At 31.0% G+C, this 24,928-nt stretch overlaps 2 protein-coding genes and 1 long non-coding RNA gene across 3 annotated transcripts; all 3 read left to right on the top strand.

Annotated features, from left to right (window-relative positions):
- Window positions 1-914: 914 nt before the first annotated feature.
- Window positions 915-1,697, top strand: LOC123258798. The gene is made up of 3 exons (XM_044719013.1): window positions 915-1,061; window positions 1,126-1,346; window positions 1,435-1,697. The coding sequence occupies exons 1-3, from the start codon at window positions 978-980 to the stop codon at window positions 1,514-1,516; spliced, it is 387 nt and encodes a 128-aa protein (XP_044574948.1). The 5' UTR covers window positions 915-977; the 3' UTR covers window positions 1,517-1,697.
- Window positions 1,698-1,779: 82 nt separating this feature from the next.
- On the top strand, window positions 1,780-2,185 carry LOC123258799. Its single transcript, XR_006508144.1, has 2 exons — window positions 1,780-1,876; window positions 2,146-2,185. It is a non-coding gene; the product is annotated as an uncharacterized LOC123258799 (long non-coding RNA).
- Window positions 2,186-5,316: 3,131 nt separating this feature from the next.
- LOC123260143 lies at window positions 5,317-24,179 on the top strand. Its single transcript, XM_044721118.1, has 10 exons — window positions 5,317-5,442; window positions 5,509-5,622; window positions 5,710-6,204; window positions 8,306-8,846; window positions 15,621-16,258; window positions 16,327-16,431; window positions 20,527-20,792; window positions 21,100-21,342; window positions 22,163-22,406; window positions 24,162-24,179. The coding sequence occupies exons 1-10, from the start codon at window positions 5,371-5,373 to the stop codon at window positions 24,177-24,179; spliced, it is 2,736 nt and encodes a 911-aa protein (XP_044577053.1). The 5' UTR covers window positions 5,317-5,370.
- Window positions 24,180-24,928: the final 749 nt, after the last annotated feature.

The following is a 24,928-nucleotide window of genomic DNA, read 5'->3' as shown; positions in this document are numbered from 1 at the left end:
ACTTTGAAGGATATTGACTATATTACAGAAGAAACGTCCATTTCTATATTGTAGCGAATATTGAATAAAATCCCAGTTTTATTTTCCATTAATTATAATTTTTAACTATACCGAATTAGATTTATATTATATAGAATTAGATAGATATTAAGAATATTGAATCTTTTAGGGATAATACAAATTTATGAAAAGAATAAAAATGGACGTAAATAAAGGATTTTTCTAAGTTATCGTGTTTTCAAGTTACAACAGTATTTCTATTGCTTGATAGAAAAATTTTTTAGTTTACCATAATAAATTTCTATAATACTAAAAAAGTCTCTAAATTTGTAAAATTAATATTCATTTAATTATTTGTAACAATTCGAATTTTTGTGACAAGAAATGAATTTGTTGAGGATTTTAACAATTTTATTTCTTAGCTGAAGAAATCAAAATTTTTTTCCACGGTAACTTACTTTTTGAAAAAAAAGTTTTTTAGATTTAGGCAAAAAACAAGTTTGGATGGAAATTCGCAAGTTGTTTATTGAAAATTGTTTTTTTCTAAATAAAAAAAAAAAAAAAAACTTTTATTCAGAAGTGACTGGGAGAAAAATTTCAGTTTCTTTATTTAAAAAATAGAATTATTGAAAATTTTGAACAAATTAATTTCTTGTCACAACAAATGCTCATTCCTTTCAAGAAAAATTTTTTCTCTCAATGTGGTGTACAAATTACTTTGTTTCCGTGATCGAACAATATCAGAACAATAAAAATAGTTTTAGAGAGAAGGCCAAAAAATTTCTCGATCGTATATAAGACACTCTCTAACGCATTATGAGTCGTGCAAAACGTAAAAATCATTTTGTTGAAAGTGCAAAAACTTCGTATCGTTGTACTTATCATAATAATGAATCATTTTCATTTTTTTTAATATCTTTTCATTTTCAATGTAACCACTAGGAAAAAATTATATCCAAGTCTAAAACTACGTGGCAATGACTGGTAATCATGAATGCATAGCAGTAGGATATCCAATTGATTTTTATAAAGACCTCGTTGTCACCCGAATGTGTAATGATGTAAGTTCACGAAATAATTCCTCAAAATTTTATAAAACTCAAAATATTAAAATCAAAATTTCAGGTATTCTTGGAGACGAAATATTTTTTGGATAAAAAAATAGTCCCACAATTTTCAGAATACCCATACCGGTTTTCTGAACAACATATGAGTCCATCATGTGAGTATGACGAGCAAGAGGATTACTTGTACAGACGGTGTCAAACTGATAAAAATTCTGATCGTGTCTCAAACGTCCGAAAAATAAGTTTATTTGCAGAATCTTGCGATATTGCCAGCGACGAGTAATATAATTTATTATATAAAAATTTTATACTATGCTTACTTTAATAATAAGTAATGACTGCTATGATTATTTTTTTCCGTCTTCAGAGTTGTAACAAGTCTTCGGTTCCATGAAAGTGAAGGTATGATCTACATTAAACCTCAATGTGGTATTTTTGCTGATGGGTGAGTCAATCGTTCAAGTCTTAAATGGCGAACAGGTGCTAGAAAATTGCACGATGTAAACTTCCTTCCAAGCCACGTTGTACTCGAATGGAAAACGAAAACATTCAATTTGGAGAATAGTGTATTGCCTGAAGGTGATTTTGTCGTAGCAGTAAAATTTGAGATCAAAGAAAATGTTATATCATTACTCTCTAAACATGAATTAGTGAAAATTCACTTGAATGAGTGAATTTTCTAGTGAATTTTCACTAATTCATGTTTAGAGAGTAAAGCTTTCCGGATAAACAATGAACGATCTTAATAAAACCAAGAGTAGCGCTAGTAATAGTGAAGCTAATGCGCACAAAAATTCTCAAACATCAAGGTAAAGTTATTTACTAATTGGACACTCATAAAAATGTTAACTTAATTCAAGAGAAGAAATCTTGAATCGAGAATACTGTTTTAAATAAATAATTTTCTTTAGTGAAGAGAAAAAAAAATTTTTGAAGCAAGAAAAATTTACTTACACCTAGAATAATTTCTTGGTTGAAATTTTTTTCTCTAGAGTCAAGTTAACTTTTTTATCGATGGACATTCAAGTTAATATCCAATGTTTTGAATTTGTTATTTTTTATGTTGTTTTATCGATAGACAAGACATACCTTTAACAAAACTTCCGGTGGCGAAAAATCAAAAGAGTCAAACCTACGAAATGAGTGAACCAGATTCTAGTTTGGTCCATTTATCACTTTCAAACCCACACGGAAAAAAAAATTTCGCTCTGGTAACGTAACTGTAGAGTTACCACAACTATACACAGTTTACTATTCGTTGTAGAGTTACAGTAACATAATGTTATTTAGTTCTGATAACTCAATGTTGTTGAGCTCTCAGAGCTCTACGGGATTGTTCTCAGAGCCAAACGGTATAGTTGGGAGCGCTCTACGTTGCGCAGTAGTGGAGTGCGCTGACATATTTCATAACCTTCTAAAATGCCAAACATAATTATTTTGTTACTAATATATATTATTAAAAATATATGAGGACAATTAAGTTCCCAATTTATTTATTTAAGGAAATAGGTTTTTTTTTTGTCCAATTGAATTTCGTTAGAACAGTTTTGTATTTATGGTTTTTCAAGGTTCATTTGCAGTGACTGTTAATTTAATTTATTAGTTGAATATATTGTGATAAGTGATAAGTTATCGGAATACATTAAAAAGACCCCATTTAACACAAAATAAAATTTGTTTTCGTTTATTTATCTTTTCTCGTGCATATACGGTAGTGATTTTATGTCCAATATTTATTGATATATTTAAGAAAATAAGATAATTTTGTGACGACCATATTTTTATTTCACAAATAATTTTTATTTGTAATATAAGTTCTATTATTATTTTATTTCTATTATAATACTATTCTTATTTGCCATATACAATTATTGTTGGCAATATAAATTCATTCTGCCGCATGTATTTATTAAATTATCATTGCTAAATCGTAAAAAAAATTATTAATCAGACTGCCAAAAATTTGTTATAGTCTCAGAACGATCCTGTAGAGTTGTGAGAGGTAAATAACGTTTAGCTCTCAGAGCTCAACGATGTAGAGTTGCAGGAGCTAAACGGTATTGTTACTATAAGAATACGTTAACCTACTGGAACTTTTTACAACTAACTAACTACTATAGAGTTCCTATAGCAAAATTTTTTTCTCTGTGCAAACAATGAAAATAGACATGACTTACCAGTAGTACCATTCTTTGATATGAGCGAATACAAACCAACACTGCCGTTACCTTTGGGTGGAATTGGATTGATGTATAAGAGTGTTCCCAATCACGCGGGATTTTTGGCTTTCAAATTTATTTCTTCAAGTTACACGCATTACATCAGCTATGACTATGCTGAAAAATTGGCGCCTAAACTTGTCAAATAATAATTTGTAATTATGATAAAAAAATATTCAATATTGTAATCAGAATTATTATTAAAAGTCTAAAATTATGAATAAAATTGTTTTTATTTCTCTATAGATATTTAGGAAAAAAAAGTTGTGGAATTTGTTTATTATTTTTCATGAAATTTTACTTTAGTGAGTCATAATTCGATACAATTTTCCAGCGTTCACAATAACAAATTAATAAATATCATAAATTTTATTACATTTATATGGGTTATCATTTTATCTGCAACGCATTTCAACAAATTAAAAACAAATAGAATTTGTTAAGACATATATATTTTTTGACAAATACTTGTAAAAGCAAAGTTATTATGAAAATATCTTAAAAAGTGCCCTTCACTTTTTAACACACTTCAAAACTCCAAATTAAATTAAATCTTCAATGAAAAGTTTGTCCCATTATTCTTAAAAAAGCATGTGACTACTGACACGATCAACAAGGACGTTTTGTACGTTTTACAATTTAAAATAAAAATTATAGTTTGAAGAATTAAAATACGCGCTTTAAGGTTAATCGAACCAAAAAGTAAAAAATAAATAATAGTTTGAAAAAGTATAAAAAAACGTTTTAAAGAATCATTTTGGTTTGTAAATTTTGAAAAAATTATTTTTCTTTTTTTACATTTTTCGAAAGTACATATCTACAAGTATTGTGTTGAAATGTCTAAGTGATCGGACCACTGTATTATTTTATGAAGTTTGTGTGGATTATCGAGTGAAGGAAAATCAAATTTTCAAACAAATTGAAGGGATTTTTTATGGTGCTGGCATTGCTGATTGACTAAGGAAAGATTTTTTTTTTTTTTTTATTACAAAAACGTTTAACGCGTTTATCTCAGAACTATGTTTTTCTTGTTTAAGTAAATGATATCTCCAGAACCACGCTACCAATCTTCATTAAATTTAAACCACATATTATTGTACATAGTAATGGTTATAGTACGAACTACAACCAAATCAAAATTTTGATTTTTACTATTTTTTTAGGACCAAAAAGTAAGAACAAAAGGCTCATTTTGAAGTTTTTTTTTTTTTTAATCTTAGCTATTTGGTTTTTTATCAATAAATATTAATTTCCGTAGTTCCTGCTATTGCTACTTATATAGTGAATGTATATCATTTTGGTTTTTGTGTATTAGATAAGCCGTTATCACGTTATCATTTGCGTCAGCAACTTAGCAACTTTTGAGGGAGCTGTGTTAACCCACTGTTTATTCATATAAATAATATGAAAAAAAAATAAAGTTAGATATTTTTTGTGTTATTCAAGAGTATATATGTTGAGCTGAATAAAATTTATATTATTATCTATAATAGTTTCTGTGTAAAAATAATGAATATTTGCTTATTTTTCGAGTGTCGGAACCAGAATGACCCTTTAATAAAAAAAAACCAAACTAAAAAGTAAAAAATAATTTCCAATAAGTTTTCAAATAAAAATAGAGTGATTAACAATAAAAATTAATTTGATCGTAAAAAAGCGTAGATGCTTATTAAGATATTTTTATAATGATTTATCGATGAAATAATTATAAAAATTGATTTCAAACATTCTACGCTTTTTTACAATAAAATAAACTTTTTTTGTTATTCACTCTATTTTTATTTAAAAATTTTTTGGAAATTATTTTTTACATTTTAGTTTGGTTTTTTATTGAAGCGTATTTTTTAATATTTTATACTATTACTTATTTGCAATTAAATGAATTTTTGTTAATCACTTTATTATTCTTAACTTTTATTTGAATTAAATTATAATTTATTTTAAATCTAAATAAAAAAAAACAAAAGAATCGCGTCTATTACAAAATTTGTCGTCTGTCATTTTCAGGTATACTTTAACCATATTTTTTATAATTTTATTCAATTACCTTTAAATTCATAGAGTTGTAATAAAAAAATAATAAAATGACTCAAAATCCAATAAGTCTTCAAGTTTCATTACCTGAAATGCTTGATTTGGCACTTGGCACTCCTGAGGTATCAAAATAAAAATTTATCTTCTTTCTAAAAAAATAATAACAATTTTTAAATTTCCAATGACAGATAGGATCTCTAAACTTGAATATCCTTCACAACTTTCTGCATGTACTCGTTCATCAAGTAAATTTGATCAATTTAAAAATTGAGTATCGCGGAGACGACGCAAACAGGATAAAAGTACCTTTAAATTTGCATTTAAAAAATAAAAAAAAAAAATAATTTTTTTTAACGAAGATAATTTTAATTATTCCTATCAATCTTTAGACAATTATTTCGTCACTAAAATCAGGACCGAGTATTTATCTACACGAGTATAGTATCACTGACAGCGCAGGTAATGTTATCAAACGAACCCATGCTGCTGAAGCACCAGCTGTCGCTGCTGAAATTTATACGGTTGATTCAAAAACATCCGCAGACCTCGAAGGACCAAATTCTAATCTTGCTTCTTCTGCTTCTGATGTCAAAGAGACGAAAGGAATTAAACAAAGAATAGGGGTTGGGGTTGAAGATAGTCGTCAGTCGGTTATTTTTGTAGAGCCTATAATGGACGGCGCTGTACCTAGTGCGTTAGGATTTAAAAAAATAAATGAAACTGTTGAAAAACTTGAGAAACAGTTCCGAGCATTAGAAGAATTAGCAACTAATCCTGAAATAATCGAGCGCATTAAAACTAGTCGACCGGATCCGTTAAATGATATGTGGAGTATGATTAACATTAACAAAAGGCTTGATGCAAGTGAACAAGGAATTAGTAAAGTAAATTTTATTTACAAAAACATTTTTTATTTATTGACTTTTTTCGTAAATTTCAATTAAATTTATTTCTGATTAATATTATTCTTATTTTAAAAATTTGAACAGTACTAAAAAAAAATTGTTCCTTAGTATTGATTATTTTTGTTAAGTGATTCAGATTTTTCGCTATTTTGAATAGTCCACAGCTACAGAAATAACGTAATATACAAATTAAAAAAAAAATTTCTTACAGCCAATTACATTATTCAAAATTGTAGTTAAAATTTTTTTCAACACATATTTTCTTGAAGTTTGTTTGAACTATAATAATTTCGCAAGTATGTGTAATGTCAATTTTTCAATTTTTTTTAATTAAAAAAAATTTTTTTATTTAAATTAAACTGAAAAATTAACACTATTCAAAATTTTATTTTCCAATTTTTCTATTTTTACACGCTTTTTATTAGCTTCACTTGTATGTCAGTTTGTCAGTTTGTCAGTTTGTCAGTTTGTCAGTATGTAACTCTCCTTCGCATAAAGAGACTACCATAATGATATTATTTAAATTTTGATTATTATCAACCTAGAACCCAGGTGATGACCTTCCTAGTCATCCTCTGATGACCATCCCGAAGTTATATCTCGAAACCAGGTGTTTTCCTCCGTAGGTTTTCATCGGGAATGGCACAGATAAACCCGTACATCAACCCGGAATCCTCTGATGACCATCCCGAAGTTATATTTCGAAACCAGGTGTTTTCCTCCGTAGGTTTTCATCGGGAATGGCACAGATAAACCCGTACATCAACCCGGAATCCTCTGATGACCATCCCGAAGTTATATCTCGAAACCAGGTGTTTTCCTCCGTAGGTTTTCATCGGGAATGGCACAGATAAATCCGTACATCAACCCGGAATCCTCTGATGACCATCCCGAAGTTATATCTCGAAACCAGGTGTTTTCCTCCGTAGGTTTTCATCGGGAATGGCACAGATAAACCCGTACATCAACCCGGAATCCTCTGATGACCATCCCGAAGTTATATCTCGAAACCAGGTGTTTTCTTCCGTAGGTTTTCATCGGGAATGGCACAGATAAACCCGTACATCAACCCGGAATCCTCTGATGACCATCCCGAAGTTATATCTCGAAACCAGGTGTTTTCCTCCGTAGGTTTTCATCGGGAATGGCACAGATAAACCCGTACATCAACCCGGAATCCTCTGATGACCATCCCGAAGTTATATTTCGAAACCAGGTGTTTTCCTCCGTAGGTTTTTTACACGCTTTATATTAGCTTCACTTGTATGTCAGTTTGTCAGTATGTAACTCTCCGTGGGTAATTTGCGCGCCTGAATATTTTTGATAATCAACAAATAATAGTTTAAAAAAACTAAAAAATCACGCTTTTATAAATAAACCAAACTAAAAAGTAAAAAATAAATAATAGTTTAAAAAAACTAAAAACACGCTTTTTATAGAAAACCAAACTAAAAAATAGAAAATAAATTTTAATAAATTTAAATTAAGAATAGTGTTAAAAATTTCAATAAATATAAATTAATAATAGTGTAAATAAAAAAATGTATTTTAATTTATAAAAAGCGTGGGGTGCATGGTGTCAATAGTTATAAATATTTTATTGACAGATATGAGTAGAGTGATTATCATTTTGATATCTTAAAAAGCACCCCACGCTTTTTTTAAAATAAAATACATTTTTTTATTTACACTATTATTAATTTATATTTATTGAAATTTTTAACACTATTCTTAATTTAAATTTATTAAAATTTATTTTCTATTTTTTAGTTTGGTTTTCTATAAAAAGCGTGTTTTTAGTTTTTTTAAACTATTATTTTTTATAAAGTTCAAGAAAAATATTAAATGTCCGAAAAAATGTACTTGTATCCATATTTTTATTTATTTGGCCTAAAATAAAATTCTAAAGTACTGAAAAAAAAAATTAACTGTATTCAAGGTGAAAAATTATTGAATTAAGTAAAATTTACTTAAACTAAGAAAAATTTCTTAGTTCAAGGATTTTTCTACTCAAATCAAGACGATGAAGTTTTTTAAAATTATTTTCTTGATTACATATTAAATATATTAATAATTTCAGCTGATGACAATGTTACAAGATATAATCAAAAGTGACGAACAGAGTACATATGTTTCTCTGAACGAGAAACAAGATAGTGTTTCAAACAGTATAATTGATAACTATACTAACTCTAACGATCGACTCACAAAATTAGAAACGGATCTAATGAATATTGCCGACGAAATGATCAAGGTGAAAGAAATGCTGGATGTAAGGGATCAACCTGAGTTACCTCAAGAGCAAATAACATTTTCAGAAGAAATTCCGCTGAATATTAAAAAAGAATTTTATAGCGATAGTGACGATATGTCGGGATTGATGAGAGACTCTGAAACGTACAGCGTCGATAATAACAAACTCCCTTCATTGACAAGTCAAGCCGATCAAGTAGAAACCCGGAATGCAAAAGCAGAGAGAAAATTTTCACCACAACTAAGTGCGGCATCTGGATTAGCGACTGCTGGCTCGGCATCGGGAGAAGATAAAGCCTTGATGAAGTCAACTTTGAGTGATATCAGTTCAAAAATTCCATCTTCTCATAGCAAACGCAGTTATATGAGTAAGTTAGCCTGATAGCCATGCTAACTGATACTTACCGTCGATCTGCGTCCGAAATAGGCAATAAAAATGCAAAGACTTGAAAAAGCAAGAGTTTTAGTTAAGTTGACTGTAAGTTGTTCTGCAACTTATCGTGCAAGTTATTTCAGTAAAGTTTGTAGAGTAAAATGGTTGATTGATAGCCGTAGATTTTTCATTAAATTACATACAATTTTAATTTAGAAAGGCTGTACGCAAACTTTACGATAATTTTACTAAAATTACTGAACTGCATGTTCTTAAACAGAGAGTAAGGCTATCAGGATTATTTTTATAAAAATTATTTTATATATTAATAGAATTTTACAATCTAGAATTCTGAAAAACTTGATTTTTGCACGCCTCATAACGCGAAGAGCGTGAGGTTGAGCTTTACACCCGACTCGTCAAGGTTAAGCAATATTATGATCTTCAAATGCTTCTATCACGACCATATTGCACTTATACAATAATAAAAGTAGATGTACACCGAGAAAACACTTGAATTAAACCATCTTACATTTTCTAAAATCATTTCATGTTGCTATTTAAAAAAAAAAAAATTAGGATGATTAGGATGACGGTTGACCCTAAAGGCCATCCCTGCAACTTCCCGCTCATTTTGTACTTAACCCTAGTAGAAATGATCAATTTTTCACTTGATTAAATTTAGTATCTAGCTAGCGATTATATCTATAGTAACTGGCCAGCAATCAAATCCAGTAACTGGCTAGCGAAACTAGGTAAAAACTAGAAATTGCGCCACCTACAACTAAATCGTAAACATTAGTCACACCGATGTTCTACTTATACTAGTGTGTGTATGTTTATTTTTTCACTTTAACCTGTAAGTTGAGGTATCTTTAGTAAATAGTAAGAAACAGTGTAAATAATTAAAAATAATTGTGTATTTCAATAAAAAAATAATCTGTTATATATTTGAAAAAATAGATAAAATAAAAAAAATCGACATACTGAATTACAGTTGTGGGCATCAATCAAAACAAATACTCCAGACTGTCATCGAGATAAATTATTAAAAATTTAATAATTATTTAGTTTTTTAATTACCACTATTTTTAACATTATTATTACTACACTTATAGAAGGATTTGTTTATATTTAATAAGCTTTATTAACTGTTAATAAATAATTTTTTAACATCAAAGGATTTAATAAATATTTATCAACAGTTAATAAATATTTATTAATGATCAATGAATATTTGTTAACTGTTAACAAATATTTATTTAAAATAAAAAGTAAAAATAGCAATTTTATTTTGACACTTTTTATAACTCTATAGCTGGAATACATGATAATAATTCAATTCACTAAATAAATTAACATTTTTAATAATTAAAAATGTCAAAGATAATTATGAGCTGTGATATAATTATTGCAAATAATTTATAAAGATGATTTTTATTTATAAGCAATCTTCATATCATATGATATTGCAAGCGAATCAAATTCACTGAACAAAAAATTTATTAACTGTTAATAAATATTTGTTAACTTTTCATAAATACTTATTAACTATTAATAAATGTACTTTCCTCCCAAATAAATATTTATTGAATGTTAAAAAATATTCATTAAAATTTAATAAATTAAATAATTGTCTTCAAATAAATTAAATTATTAATAGTTAAAAAATCCTGCTATCAGTGTATAATTTTGAATTGTAACAAACTTATCCACATTTAATTTTAAATAACCTCAAATCCTACAACTTTCGCCATGTTTTATTTGATGTCTAGTAAAACTGGCCAGTTACTAGATAGTTACTGGATATTAAACTAGCCAATTCCTAGCTTAAGTCTAGTTAAACTAACCAGTTACTGGCTAGATACTTGATTGCATTTCTACTAGGGAAGCGCTCAAAACTACACATTACGTTTTTGAGCTCTTCGAGTTCAAAAATATGATTTTTGTGTCAATTTCAGCTCTTCGAGCTCAAAACTCTAATAGCAGTTAAAAAAACACAATTTTTTGAATTTTTAAACGGCAATAACTTTTGAATGGAATTCGAAGTAATTCCAAAAAAAAACAATTTTTGGTTTTCTTTCGACAACAATAACTCACGAACGAATCAACCGATTTTGATCGGGCTTGCGGTGATCAACGTGGTTTTTTGATCTTAAGAGCTGATTAGATTTTGGAATTGATCGGTGAAGCCATTTAAAAGTAATTCCAAAAAAACCACATTTCAAAAACAAATATTTTGTAGTTTTTTTGAGATTTCTCAAAATCTACCGGTTCAAATCGGTCCAAAGAGTATTCAAAATCTAAGTTTGGTCAAGTCCTTTCGAATAGCGTCAACCGCGATGAAATCGGTCAAGCCGTTCAAAAGTTATAAGAAGTTCACATACATACACACATACATACACACACACACACACACACACACACACACACACACACACACACCTGCGGCAGAGGAGAAACTGCTACCAGGCGCGTCTCCCCGTAGTGGATGGGAGAACGCTCGCTGTCCTTGGATGACACTAGGTCTCTTAGTTGATGAGGTACAGAGGGTAGGAGCCAAATAAAATATGCTACCGTGGACAAAACTCCCCCCCTTTAATAGGTTGGTCACACTAACTGTCCTAGCCAGACGATCGTTCCCTGCTGTAACTCACTGGGAGTGTCCGGAACCCGTGTTGATTATTTCCGACGATGCGGGCCACGGCTGATGTGAGCTTGCTCTGCTAAGGTGTAAGTTGCAGAAGTGAATCAGGAGCCAGTCACTTCGGGCCTTGATCAGGAAGTACGCAGTGAGTGTTAGAGATCGGAATCTTCACCGCCCTGAGCGAGTCTAGTCCGTCCGTGTATTCCGGGACTGGCTAAGTGTCGACTAGGCCTCAGGGAACTGGGGTAGGAGTACTATCTCCGAGGGTACACCCGTTCCTAGTTATGACAACCCGCTCTACTCCGTACGATGCGCTGGTAAATCAAAAAAGTATGAGTAACTTACAGGAAACAAACAAGAATAGAAACGGGCTTCATGTTCAACAAGCAGCGATTGAAGCGAGCCCTGACATGAAGAGAACGCAAGCGTTGGAGCTACTCGAAAAGCTGACCATTGAGCTGCAAGAGTTTGTCCAAACAAAAGTCAATATCCATAAGGAGATAAAGACCAAGACAACCGGTGTAGTCAATGCTCTTGGAAGATTCAAGAAACTGGACGAGGAATGGCAGTCATCACAACGACGCATTCAAAGTGAAGTTGAGACTGAAGAAGCAATGGGCACTGGAGCCGATGGTGACGGCAAATCTGCTGCTGAGGACAAAGGTGAAACTAACACAAGGCCTGGAAAGAGAAAGGACCGAAATTCGCCAGAGCCAACCGACAAAGTCACAAAGAAGAAAGACTTGAAAAAAAGCCCTCCGCAACGAGTAGCAGAGCAGTAGAGGCTGTAGTCGATCCACTCCTGGCAGAGAACCAGTTTGGTTTCCGAAAAGGACGGTCAACTCTGGATGCCATCAAATTGGTTGTTGATACAGCCAAGGATGCAATCGCCGGAACAAGATGGAAGGGTGAAAAGAAGAAATACTGCTTGGTGGCTGCTTTGGACATCAAGAATGCCTTCAACTCCGCTAACTGGGACTGCGTTATGCTGGCTCTAGAAGAAAAAAATGTACCAGGATACCTTCGCAGAATGGTAGCGAGCTACTCCACGAATAGGGTTCTGAAATATGACACGAAGAACGGTACGAAAGTGTACGAAATCTCCGGAGGAGTGCCACAGGAATCAGTTTCAGGTCCTCTGCTATGGATCATCATGTATGATGGGCCTCCTGAGAATAGCATTGCCCACGGGAGTCAAACTTGTAGAATATGCGGATGACGTAGCTGTCGTGATCGTCGCAAAGCACCTCGAAGAGATAGAAATGGCATTTGATATTACATTCAGACGAGTCAATTTGTGGATGGACATGATGAACTTGCAGCTAGCCAAGCATAAAACCGAGGCAGTGCTCATCACTTGTAGAAAAACGGTAGAAACCATCAAGTTGAGAGTCGGAGAACAAGAAATAACATCACAACCATTCACCGTTATCTGAGCGTGATGCTGGATGCCCGACTTAACTTCAAGCAGCAGGTGGAACACGTCAGTGCCAAAGCGTCAGTAGTGAGGGCTAGTCTCGCACGGCTGATGCCTAACATCGGAGGCTTAATGCTGAGCAGGAGGCTACTATTGTCATCAGTAGTCACATCAGTGCTCACTTACGGAATATCCATTTGGGCTGATGCACTGGAAACCCAGAAATCATGGAGAAAAGCTGGACCAGTATATCGACTGAGTGCCCTACGAGTAGCTAGTGCCTTCCGCACTATATCAGAAGAAGCAGTGTGCGTCATTGCCGGAACCCTACCTCTTAGAGTTCTAGCAGAGGAAAGACGAGCCCTTTACCAACGAAAAAGGTCAACTGCACTGAGCCCTGAAAAACTTAGAATTGAAGAACGGCAGAACAGCATAGGCCGATGTCAACTACAATGGGATGCTGCAGAGAAGGGTAGGTGGACGCACCGCCTCATACCTCGGATCGACATTTGGTTTAACCGGAATCACGGCGAGGTCAATTACTATCTTACGCAGATGTTGTCGGGACACGGGTGTTTTCGAGAGTATCTACACCGCTTTAAGCACGATGACTCTTCGGAGTGCCCGTCCTGCCCAGGAGTTGCTGAAGATGCGGAGCACGTCTTCTTTGTATGTCCTCGTTTCGATCCACAGCGTGAAGAGTTGGAGAGGATCCTGAACTAGAGAATGCAACCAGATTCACTAGTGGAAGCAATGTTGTCATCAGAAGCTGCCTGGAACGCTACCAACACGTTTGCAACAGAAGTCCTCAAAGACTTGCGTTCCACCGAAAGAAGAAGAGCAAATATCAGAAGATAGAAGGAAGGAAGTTAACACCTTATCCACCAGAAGGAAGAGCAGTAGCTAGTTCCTCCCCTTACGAAGTTATGCCTGACGGCGGTTCCCATGAGGGATTAGAGGAAAGAAGAAAAGGGGTTTAGGGTTTAGTGAGTAAGGGCGTTAGCGTTGAGTTTTAGTATGACGCTGCGTCAAGTCTTCACATATCCAGGCAAAACAGCTATTCCTGGAGTCCGCAAAAAGGATTCCCCCCTCTGGAAAAAAAAACACACACACACACACACATACGGACATCATCACGAAAACATTCAGGGAAGCTTCCTAGAACCTCTAAACGTCAAGATCTGATGAAAACTCGATTTTCGAAAAACGGGGTAAAACCAATAACTTCCCGATTTTTGAAAATTTTCAATTTTCTTAGCGGGACGTTAACAATAAAAATACTCTGTAAGAAATTACTTAATTATTATTTTCAACTTCCTGCTAAGAAAATCGAAGATTTTAAAAATCCGGGAAGTTATTGTTTTCACCCTGTTTTGCAAAAATCGAGTTTTCATCAGATGTAGACGTTTTAAGGTCTCAAGAAGCTTCCCTCACTATCCCCGCGATGGTGTCTGTATGTCTGTGTGTGTGTGTGTGTGTGTGTGTGTGTGTGTGTGTGTGTGTGTGTGTGTGTGTGTGTGTCAACCTCTCATAACTTTTGAACGGCTTTACCGATTTAATCGCGGTTGGTGCCATTCGAAAGGGTTTGACTTAACTTAGATTTTGAGTATAAATTGGACCGATTGGGGCCGGTAGATTTTGAGAAATCTTAAAAAAACTACAAAAAAAAATTTTTTAAATGTGGTTTTTTTAAATAATTTTTAAAGGACTTGACCGATCAATTTTAAAAACTAATCAGCTCTTAACGTCGAAAAACCACGTCGATTGCTATCAAGACGGTCAAAATCAGTTGATTCGTTCGTGAGTTATCGTTGACGAAAGAAAACCGAAAAAAGTGTTTTTCGGAATTACTTCAAAATTTTTCGTTCTATCAATTTGAACTTGACGATTCTTTATGAAGCTTAAAAAACTGCGTCGAATGCCACCAACCGCGTGAAAATTTCAATCATTTCAAAGGTTTCAAAAGTCAAACAAAATTTCGATCATTTCAAATCATTCAAAAGTTATTGCGATTTGAAAATTCAAAAAATAGCGTTTCATCAAACTTCCAGCAAACTTTTGAGCTCGAAGAGCTCAAAAGCATACAAAAGCTATTTTTGAGCTCGGAGAGCTCAAAATAATACAAATTGTATTAATGAGCTTGAAGAGCTCAAAAACATCATAAGTGCAATTTAAAGCGTTTAAGTATAGAATTGGTGGGAAGTTGCAGGGATGACCTTTAGGGTCAACCGTTTTCTTAATTTTTTTTTAAATCAATTACACAATTTATTTTTTTCTTAAAAAATGAATGAACGTTATGAGGCGTGCACGTTTGGATTTTCCAAACTTTTTTAATATTTTCCAAGCTCAACACATTATTAATAATATTTAAATGCGTTGCGGGAAAAAAAATTATATGTGAAAAATTTTAATTTTTGTTTTTATCAAACTTAATCATCTAAATTTTGTTCCTCGAGACCAAAATACTCCTTAAACACACGAAAAAAAATAAAATAAATAAAAAATCAATTTTATTCAAGAGAAAATTTCCTGAACCAAGAAAATATTTTTAAGAAGCTTCATTTTCTTGATTCAAGCAGAAAAATTACTAAACTAAGAATTTTTATTAATTTGATTTAACTTTACTTGATTCACAAATTTTTTGTTTCAAAGTTCGCTTAAATTTCATGAATAAATAGAACTTCATTAATTATCAATTATTGCAGGCAGCTCTGTTCTTAATGAGCTTAAACTTGAAATGGCAGCCTTGAAGTCCGAAGTAGAACAAACGAAACAGGACATTGAAGAACTTCGTCACGAAGTGACACAGTTAAGTGATCCTTCAACGGAGCCTCTGCCAGAAAAATCAATCGAAACTGAAAGTAATGTCAGGACGAGTATCAATGAAACAAAATCTAGCATTTCGAAATCTTCTAATAACAAGAGAAGTTCGTCTGGCAACAAAGATCCAGTTGATACGAAATATTCTTCATCATTCATTGCCGTTGACGAATCTTCGTCAAAAGCTAGCAACACGTCTCTTCCCGGCTCAAAAGAAATCGGTATTACCGACAGCCGTCTTACCAACGAAGATAACAAACGCAAGAGCAAATCAATGGGCACCATCAAAAGTTCGAGGGACTCTCACTCACAAAATTGTGATGAAGATATAAAAAATCTTGCATCTCTTATTTTAGCTCTAGAACTGAAAATTCAGACAATTGATGATGATAGAAAAATTAACGAGTTGAGTCATGCAGATGGAATCCAGGGTCTTGTTACGAAAATACAAAAAATTCAGAATGATATTGAGGGTATTAGACAAGTTGGCGATATACTTACGAAGGAAAAAGAAAAAAGCAATGTATAAAAATGAATTTTTTTAAAAATATAATTTTAAGAATACATTTTTTAATAATTTCGATTTTCTAGATTTTGATCGAGCAAATAGATCTGTTGAAAATTTTGAAAGCCGATAAAGAAGATCTTGAAGACGCATTGACAGATAAAGCGGATATTGAAATTGTGAACAGCAAAGTAACTATAAATCCTTTTTCATTTTCATAAAGTTAAACAATTAAGCAGATTGATTCCAAGTATTAGTATATTTTGATATTTTTCTAATTGCAATTCTTCAGTTTTTTAGTATGAAATTCCATCTTGTAATCTTAAAAAGTAACACGATATTAAACCTGATTAAATTTTAAGACTGATCAATTACCGTAAAAAAATTCTCTGAGTTGGCCATATAAGGTTATAAATGAAAGTAAAACAACAATTTATTGAATAATTGTTCAATTTTTTATCTTTCCTATAAATGTGTTTATCAATTAACGTCGATAACACGAAAATTGATTTATTAGTTGATTATAATTAAAAAATAATGCCAGATAAGATCCTTAGGAGAGCGAAATAAATGATTTTTCGTTTAAAACACCTTAAACTTGAATCTCTTGTAGCGAGATTATGTAGCGATCATGCGCGTTCTGTCGGAAATTTTAAACACTATCTTATTAGATCATTTATGGAGGTACTATGTTATGTGAAGATACACGGAAAAAAATAAATAGTAAATGCAACATGATGCAGTCTTGGTAAAGAAACATGATGAAATCATGTGGCATTCACATGATTTTCATGTAGCCTTAATAGCATAAAATTAAGCTGCAACAACTAAATATTTATGCTTCAAAAACATTATTTATTATAAAGTAACTAGGTTTTTCAGGATTTATAATATTGCAGATGAAAATAAGAGTAAATTATTGAATTATACAATTTGTGAACGATATCTTTGTTTATTCAAATTATATACAATTCTTATCGCCAATAGCTTTGGTTTGTGATAAAAGTAATTAAATTAATTAATTGTAATTAAAGTAATTGATTGTTATTATTTTCGTATATCAAATGCAGTTTGACTTCGCAAAGTTACAGTAGATCGCTGTCTTTTTGCGCATGCGTAGTTAAAATGCTGAGTGATTGGTTCACATTTGAATAAATTTTCTCGTGGAGCTTTTTTTGAAAAAATTTTATTTTTTCTATTAAAAAAAATTTTTACTACGTACTAATGTTTTTGACTAAAAAAAAAATTGTCAAAAAAATAACATAATTTATTTAAGGGGTTAGGGGTAGTCAGACATGAAAAAATGAGAATTTTTAATAATTTTTGTTTGCTAGCAAATCATTTTATTTTTTCAAAAAGTAATAGTATGGCATCATTACTCAATGTTTTGACTTGACTTCACGAAAATTTGAAAAAAAAAAAAAAAATTAATTTTTTCAAAAGTATAACTGTTTGTGTTGACCCAATTCTAAAAAAGGTCCTTACGGTGACCATCATAAATCCTTGAAGATTCATATAAAATTAATCGGACAAGAAAAAATAGTTTCATTAATAGATAATCTAGTGCCTGATCGATGCTTTTTTGTTTAATATTAACAAAATGGCGGCCTCAAGAAATTTTTCTCTAGATTTTAGGGAAAAAACTAACAGTTAATTGTTTATAAAAAATCAAAATTTTCGAAGAAAAAAAAATCCTTTGATCAGACACGAGATTTTTATATTTTCCAAAAACTGTATGAGTTTCATTGAAATCTACTGAGCGGTTTTCGAGTTACAGTGGTCACCAGTTTAAAAAACATAGTTTTGAGAAAAACGCATTTAAAGTGTAAACGCGGGTGTTTAGCCCGGTCCAATTGGTCACCCCTTTCCTCTTTTGAAAAGGGCGCCACTGAGATTTTATACACGGTGTCCCAGAAACCGGGGTAGCATGAGAAGGGAAAGATCGGGTCGTGAGAAGTCTGGGAGAAGGCTGTAAATCAATGCTGAGAACAATTATTAACAATAACAATTAAATTATTTATTCAGTATAAACAATTAAAATTAACAAATTTTATTAACCATATCTTTCTTAAAACTAACTTAACGTGAGAACCTCTCACCTACGCAGGCACTCGCCAAAATCTTACAAACTAAATATCATCTAACTCTTTTTAATCATAGACCATTACGCATCTAAACTTTTTTATTTAATCATAGACCATTACGCATCTATACTAAATGAACTCATTATTAGCTACGCCAACCTAACAATAATTAACAAAAGTTTATTTCAACTACCAGAACTAATTTCACATAAAACAACCTCGTCTACCTGACGGATTACCATATTATCTTACTAATTTCTATATAAAATCATCCACCGGACGTTATCTTAATTTCCCAAAATTCTCAATTTTATTCGTACACCTTAATTACCAATAAAACTGAATCTCAAAACTACGCATTCTCCAAAATTACCAAAATTACGCCTAACAATTACTTAACACGAAATTCCGACCTTCGATTTTGATTCATTAATACATCTTCTTAACTAAATTCATTTTCAACTTACTTAACCAAATTTTCTACTAAAGTTATCAATCAATTTATTCTACTAAACCCACTGATTTATTTCATTTCTTGATCTCCACTAAATAATCTTTAACAAAGTTCACTACATAATTTTCTTAACAAGTTCAGTAATCATTTTCTAAATTCACAAAATTTCTCAATAAATACATTCGCTAAATTAACTAAATTAATTAAATTTAGCCTACCGGCCTAAATTTAATTTACCACAATTTCTTAAATTCAACTACTGTAATTTGAAAGCGTCTCAACAAGATTTACAACCATAGAACATTATAGAATGACATTCACTAACTTAATTACGCATTTTCATTTCTTATTCAAATTTTGTCTTGAAAATTCTTAACTAAAATTAATTTATTATAGCCAACAGGCCTATAATAAATTACTAATAAATTTTCTACCAATAAATTAATAATTAATCAATTAAATTTAATTTTCAATATAAAAGTTCAGCGACAAAACTAACTAATTGACCTTGACAATAAATAACTAAGGTACGAACTCGCTAATATAGAAATGGCCGCTCGAGAAATTAATTTTAATTATTTCAGCCTCTTAATTAAATTAATAATCTAATCTGGCCTAAAATAATCGAAAATACCTGGAGACTCAATTATTGTTTTATCTAACGACGACTAATACTCCGGTCCAACTTGGCGGGCTCAGCTGCTTGGCGTCTTGTCGTCTTGAACCAGGGTGCTGGCCTGCGGTCAGGGTTATCCAATTCCAAAATGCCCCGATAACTTCCTCTGCAGTTGCTCTTTATTCTCGACGTCCAAATTTGCACTCTATTGACTTAAACTGATCTCAACAAGGTCACTGATTCACAAAGGCAAAATTATAACCCTCTTATAATCCTCGAACTCCGGCTTTCGAACTTTCTTATTGTTCTGCCCCGTTTCATTTTTCGGGGACAGTAGTGGGGACTTTCGATTAGCACGCCCGGTGACAAGTCGAAACTACTTGTCAAAAATCGACAGGTAAGGGAAAGCCCTTACCTGCCGTGCGTTAATTAAGTGGTCGATAATGACCCCGGGAAGTTCGATTTTCCCTGTTACAAAAGTTTTACACTACCTGCTCTCGAGCGTTCTGGAGTGCCTGAGCGTCCTTTGTTATTTGTCGAATAACTCAAAAAGTATTTTTCGGATTCTCTTTAAACTTTCAGACAATATTCTTAAGATATTACACTTAAAGAAAATGCAAAAAAAATCGATTTTATGAAAATCCTGACTACCCCTAGCCCCTTAAACAAAAATATCATTACAAATGATTTAATTTGATAATTTACTCTAATTTTCATCTACAATATTATAAATCCGAAAAAATCTATTTGCTTGATAATAAATAATTTTTCTGAAGCATAAATATTTAGTTGTTGCAGCTTAATTTTATGCTATTAAAGCTACATGAAAATCATGTTGCTGCCACATAATTTTTCTCATGCTACCGCAACATGATTTTCATGTAGCTGAAACATGACAAATCATGTGGATGCAACATGATTTCACCATGTTACCGCAATATGATTGTCATGTAGCCGAAACATGACAAATCATGTGGATGCAACATGATTTCATCATGTTTATTTACCAAGACTGCATCATGTTGCATTTACTATCAATTTTTTTCCGTGTATATAAAAAAAGACATGTGGCCATAGCAGACAATTTTTTGATTAGATGTTAAAACGATATTAATGTTTTAAAATTATTCAGGTTTCCAATGATCTTTTTGATTCGACTATTCACGATTTGACTCAAAGCTTAGAAGCAATAGAATCAAAACTGACGGAACAAGAAAATACATGGAGCGACGCTTTAGATACAATTCAACAAATTGTGGATAATAAACTCGATAAAGTTGAAATATCGCCAATTATAGATAATATTAATGATGAATTCCAAGTTATACAAAAAAAGTTCGAAGATTTAGAAGAAGAGCGCCAGAAAAACGAAGCAGCTGGAACAAAAAAAATTCTTAAGTACACTGATAAAAAAATTAACTTGACTCAAGAGCCAAAATCTTGTACCAAGAATACCATTTTGAAGAAAATGATTTTCTTGTCAAGAGAATAAATTTTTGAAACAAGAAAATTTTCTTAGACCAAGAATAATTTTTTAACTTAAGAATTTATTCTCTCGACTCAAGAAAATCATTTTCTTCAAAATGGTATTTTTGGTTCAAGATTTTAGTTCTTAAGCCAAGTTAATTTTTTTATCAGTGTAGATAAAATTAATTCCAATCATTTTAACTATGAAGATAATATATTAATTTTTTTATCATTTCAGTGATGTTTTATGTATATCTTGCAATAAAAACGTTCTGATGAGGATGGATCAAGGGCCAATTTACAAAAATAAGTTCATTTCGCATGAAAATAATAATAATAAACCTTTGATGAGATACAACTCCGATAGAATGAAAAAACAATTAAAACAATACCCGGATAAAAATATTAATCAGTTTACGGCTTTGATGAAGGATACGCGCTGGAAACGAAATCAGAGAAATATAAGGGAGAAATCTTCAAAGTATGTCTTTACGGAGTTTATAATTGCACGACTCATAATGCGAAACATCAGAGAGTGCTTTACGATCGAAAAATATTTTTTGCCACATTTCAGTAACTATTTTTACTATAATACCCTTTAGGTTGCGTCAAAATTTAATCTCTAAAAGCAACCTTTTAAAATTGGATTTTTGAGTTCCGCCTTTAGCAGAAGTTAGGTTTGGACATTTCCTGAGATATTTTAATGTGTCAGGATTTATTTGATATTCACATAATTTTTTAACAGAAGTTTTGTTTAAGCATTTTTTCTGGAATTTAAAAATTTCAGAATTTGGCCAAACGAAGATCCTGTTAAAAAATTCTGTGAATATCAAATAAATCGTGACACACCAAAATATATTAGGAAATGCCCAAATACAGTTCCTGTTAAAAGCGAAACTCAAAATTCCAATTTTAAAAGGTTACTTTCGAAGATTAAATTTTGACGCACCTTAATACTCTTATTAGTTAACGAAATCAAGATATTTTGCACACTATTGTAAAAATAATTTAATGGAGATTATTAAACGTTTAAAAAAATTTCCCTGTCCATCAAGTATGAAACTCTGAAAATACTGTAACTTGCGAAAAAAATCCACTAATTGAGTCAAATTTTTTTTTTTTTTTTTTTTTTTAATTCTTCGACTATTACCTATCGGATTATCGTTCTATTACTGCTATATTTCGTTTTACCTTTTTATTTTAATATTATTTCATAATTAAATAAACATTATCAGTCGTGGACTTTTAGATTTTCCAAACTTTTTAAAATATCTGTCATCTCCATTTTTTTGTTGTTTCAGGGATCATTTTTGCAATAGATATTGTGGAGGAAGTCATACTATCACAACAGCACAGCAAAGAGTTATGAGAGCAGAACCTTATCCATCGGAGTGGAGCCCAAAAATTTTGAATCCAGGAATGTCGTTATCACCCAGACCGATTGTGTGCAAGCCAGAAAAAAATGTCTGTTGTTCTGCGTTTAATGATCAGTTGGCAGCGAGTAAAGATTTATTAGGACGACAAGATTCAAATAAAAATCAATCGGTAATTTTTTTTTTCATTTAAATTTCATGGAAAGATATTTAAAAAAAAATAGATCTGAAGATATGAAAAAATGAGTGATTTGTTTAAATCAGGAAACTCTACTGAAGAAAATAAGAAATAAATTAAAATAAATTTTTCATTAACCCGCTTATTGATATGTTATTATTAAGAGCAATAGAGTAGCCGACATGTCTTCGGAAGGTTCTGGGTTCGAATCCCAGTCCGAGCTATCTAATAATTTTTTCTCGCATATTCTATAAACTCACATTAAGATGATCCTCTCTACATTCCTTTCTCAATCCTTTCCTACCAATATCCTGTTACGTGAATGTGGAACGCTTCACGTAATAATTACCGTAACTCCTATTCTTTCCCGCTTCACAGCATTATTCATATTTGTATGCTTAATATTAGGATATTAACCCCTTAATTAAGAGCATTAATGATTTTGAGTTCGTTCAGAGATTAGAAAAAACATTTTAATAAATAAAATGGTAATTTTATAAAAGAATATCAATAACAATTTGTAACTTCATAACCTTTAAAAAATTTTAAGTATCAATTTTTATTACACATATAAAATAATCTTTACGATTGTTTAGGACATATTTTTAACAACTTTGTTACTTCAGGTCTATTTTATAAATTTACTTTTTTTGCTTATTAATCACAAGAAAAACATTAATCACATGAAAAAAAAATAATGAATGGTATTTATGTTAGAAACAAGAACAAGAAGTATTAAATTCAAAAAATACGCTGGCAACTATTATCAATAATGAAGGTAATGTACAGTAAGTTACCGATCGATGCAGCGTAGGAGCCAAAAAAAAAAAAATAAGAACAATTATTAATACGAATAATAAAACTTATAATGTTGGTCAAGAACTATAAATAAAAATTTCTTATCTTCCCTAGTATTGGTTCAATGTAACTCTATCCATACTTGGCAACTAGTAAGCTGATAACAATAATAATTTACAATAAAAACAATAGAATTATTTTATAGACATTTATTAAATATTTTATTATTATTACTAATCATGGAGATTTTAGAGAGTACATTGTTAATTCCTAACAAATCAATGAAACATCTTTGGTTTGTTGCAACAACAAAAATACTTTTACTTTAACATGTTAAGTATATTGCACGGGCCGCTTAATAATCCCCGTGCAAAAAAATTTATAATTTATTATGAACTTAAATTTGATTTTCATAATGAAATTTATAATTAGACACAAATCTGAATTTGTTTCAAAATCAATCCAACTTAAGAATAGCGTAAAATAGTTTGGAGAAAAAATGGTATTATTATAATTTTTCAATTCTAGTATGAATTAATAATGGATTAGACTTAAATGAAAGAATTCACATTAAGGTGTAGTTCAATTTAGACACTGATAAAAAAATTGACTTGACTCAAGAGCCAAACTCTTGAACCAAGAATTTCATTTCGAAGAAAATGATTTTCTTGAGTCAAGAGAATAAATTCTTGACTCAAGAAAATTTTCTTAGACCAAGAATAATTTCTTAGCTCAAGAATTTATTCTCTTGACTCAAGAAAATCATTTTCTTCAAAATGGTATTCTTGGTTCAAGACTTTGGCTCTTGAGTCAAGTCAATTTTTTTATCAGTGGATACTGCAGTGAATGAATTCCGATTCTAATATTACACGAGTAATTATTATTACAAATTTTACGTTTTCATAATATTAGTATAGATTCATAACAAACTTATAATAAATTTGTTTTCAGTTACTGAGAAAGGGCTAATTTATAGGTTTTTAATCTTCTTTTTCTTTTAAATATTAATTAGATTTAATAATCATTAAAAAATAACTACTTACTTGAAATTTAGATTTAGTCCACTTACAATCGCATGAATGATTTTATAAATAATCTTAATTTATAATTGATTTATATTGACTCAATTCTTTAATTAATACAAATAAATTGATATTAAATTTATTTTTTATTTAAAAATGCATATAAATAAAACAAATTTAAGGTTATAGTTCACTTCTGAGAATAAAGTAAGTATTTAAAATCATTTTAAGTTACAGTGTCTTTATTAACATTTTATGACAAAGAAGTAAATTAATTTTAAGCCAAGTTTAATAGTTATTTAAGTTACAAAATTTACAATAGTAACTTTCACACTCTCCCTTATAATACTATGCTCTTTACATCTTATCTCAGTCTATTTCAGTTAAATTAATCGGTCTCATAATAAAAAAAGTATTAGGTTCAGTTTCATCAAAATTCTTAACAAAAAAACAAACAGTTATCAACTCATTTATGTCTATAGCTAGTTCAAGTCCTCCAGAATTTGTACACAGATCAATAATATCAATCAAAGTGTTAGAAATGATAGATTGCACTTGAGAACATTTACTGATAATAGCGAAAAAATTACTATTATTACAATGAACATTACATGGAACATTTTCGCAAGAACAAACCTTAATAAATTCATCGATTATACCAATACTATGCCTATTATTACGATTATAAACAACAAC

Source organism: Cotesia glomerata, linkage group LG2 (assembly GCF_020080835.1).
Source record: "Cotesia glomerata isolate CgM1 linkage group LG2, MPM_Cglom_v2.3, whole genome shotgun sequence".
Taxonomy (NCBI): Eukaryota; Metazoa; Arthropoda; class Insecta; order Hymenoptera; family Braconidae; genus Cotesia; species Cotesia glomerata.
This window is presented reverse-complemented; position numbering and strand designations above follow the sequence as displayed.

Coding starts and splice junctions, on each gene's coding strand:
- LOC123258798 (XM_044719013.1), top strand. CDS start 978: ATGACTGGTAATCATGAATGCATAGCAGTAGGATATCCAATTGATTTT. Junction 1,062..1,125: donor TCACCCGAATGTGTAATGAT/GTAAGTTCACGA, acceptor TCAAAATTTCAG/GTATTCTTGGAGACGAAATA. Junction 1,347..1,434: donor TGCGATATTGCCAGCGACGA/GTAATATAATTT, acceptor TTCCGTCTTCAG/AGTTGTAACAAGTCTTCGGT.
- LOC123260143 (XM_044721118.1), top strand. CDS start 5,371: ATGACTCAAAATCCAATAAGTCTTCAAGTTTCATTACCTGAAATGCTT. Junction 16,259..16,326: donor AGGAAAAAGAAAAAAGCAAT/GTATAAAAATGA, acceptor TCGATTTTCTAG/ATTTTGATCGAGCAAATAGA. Junction 16,432..20,526: donor TTGAAATTGTGAACAGCAAA/GTAACTATAAAT, acceptor AAAATTATTCAG/GTTTCCAATGATCTTTTTGA.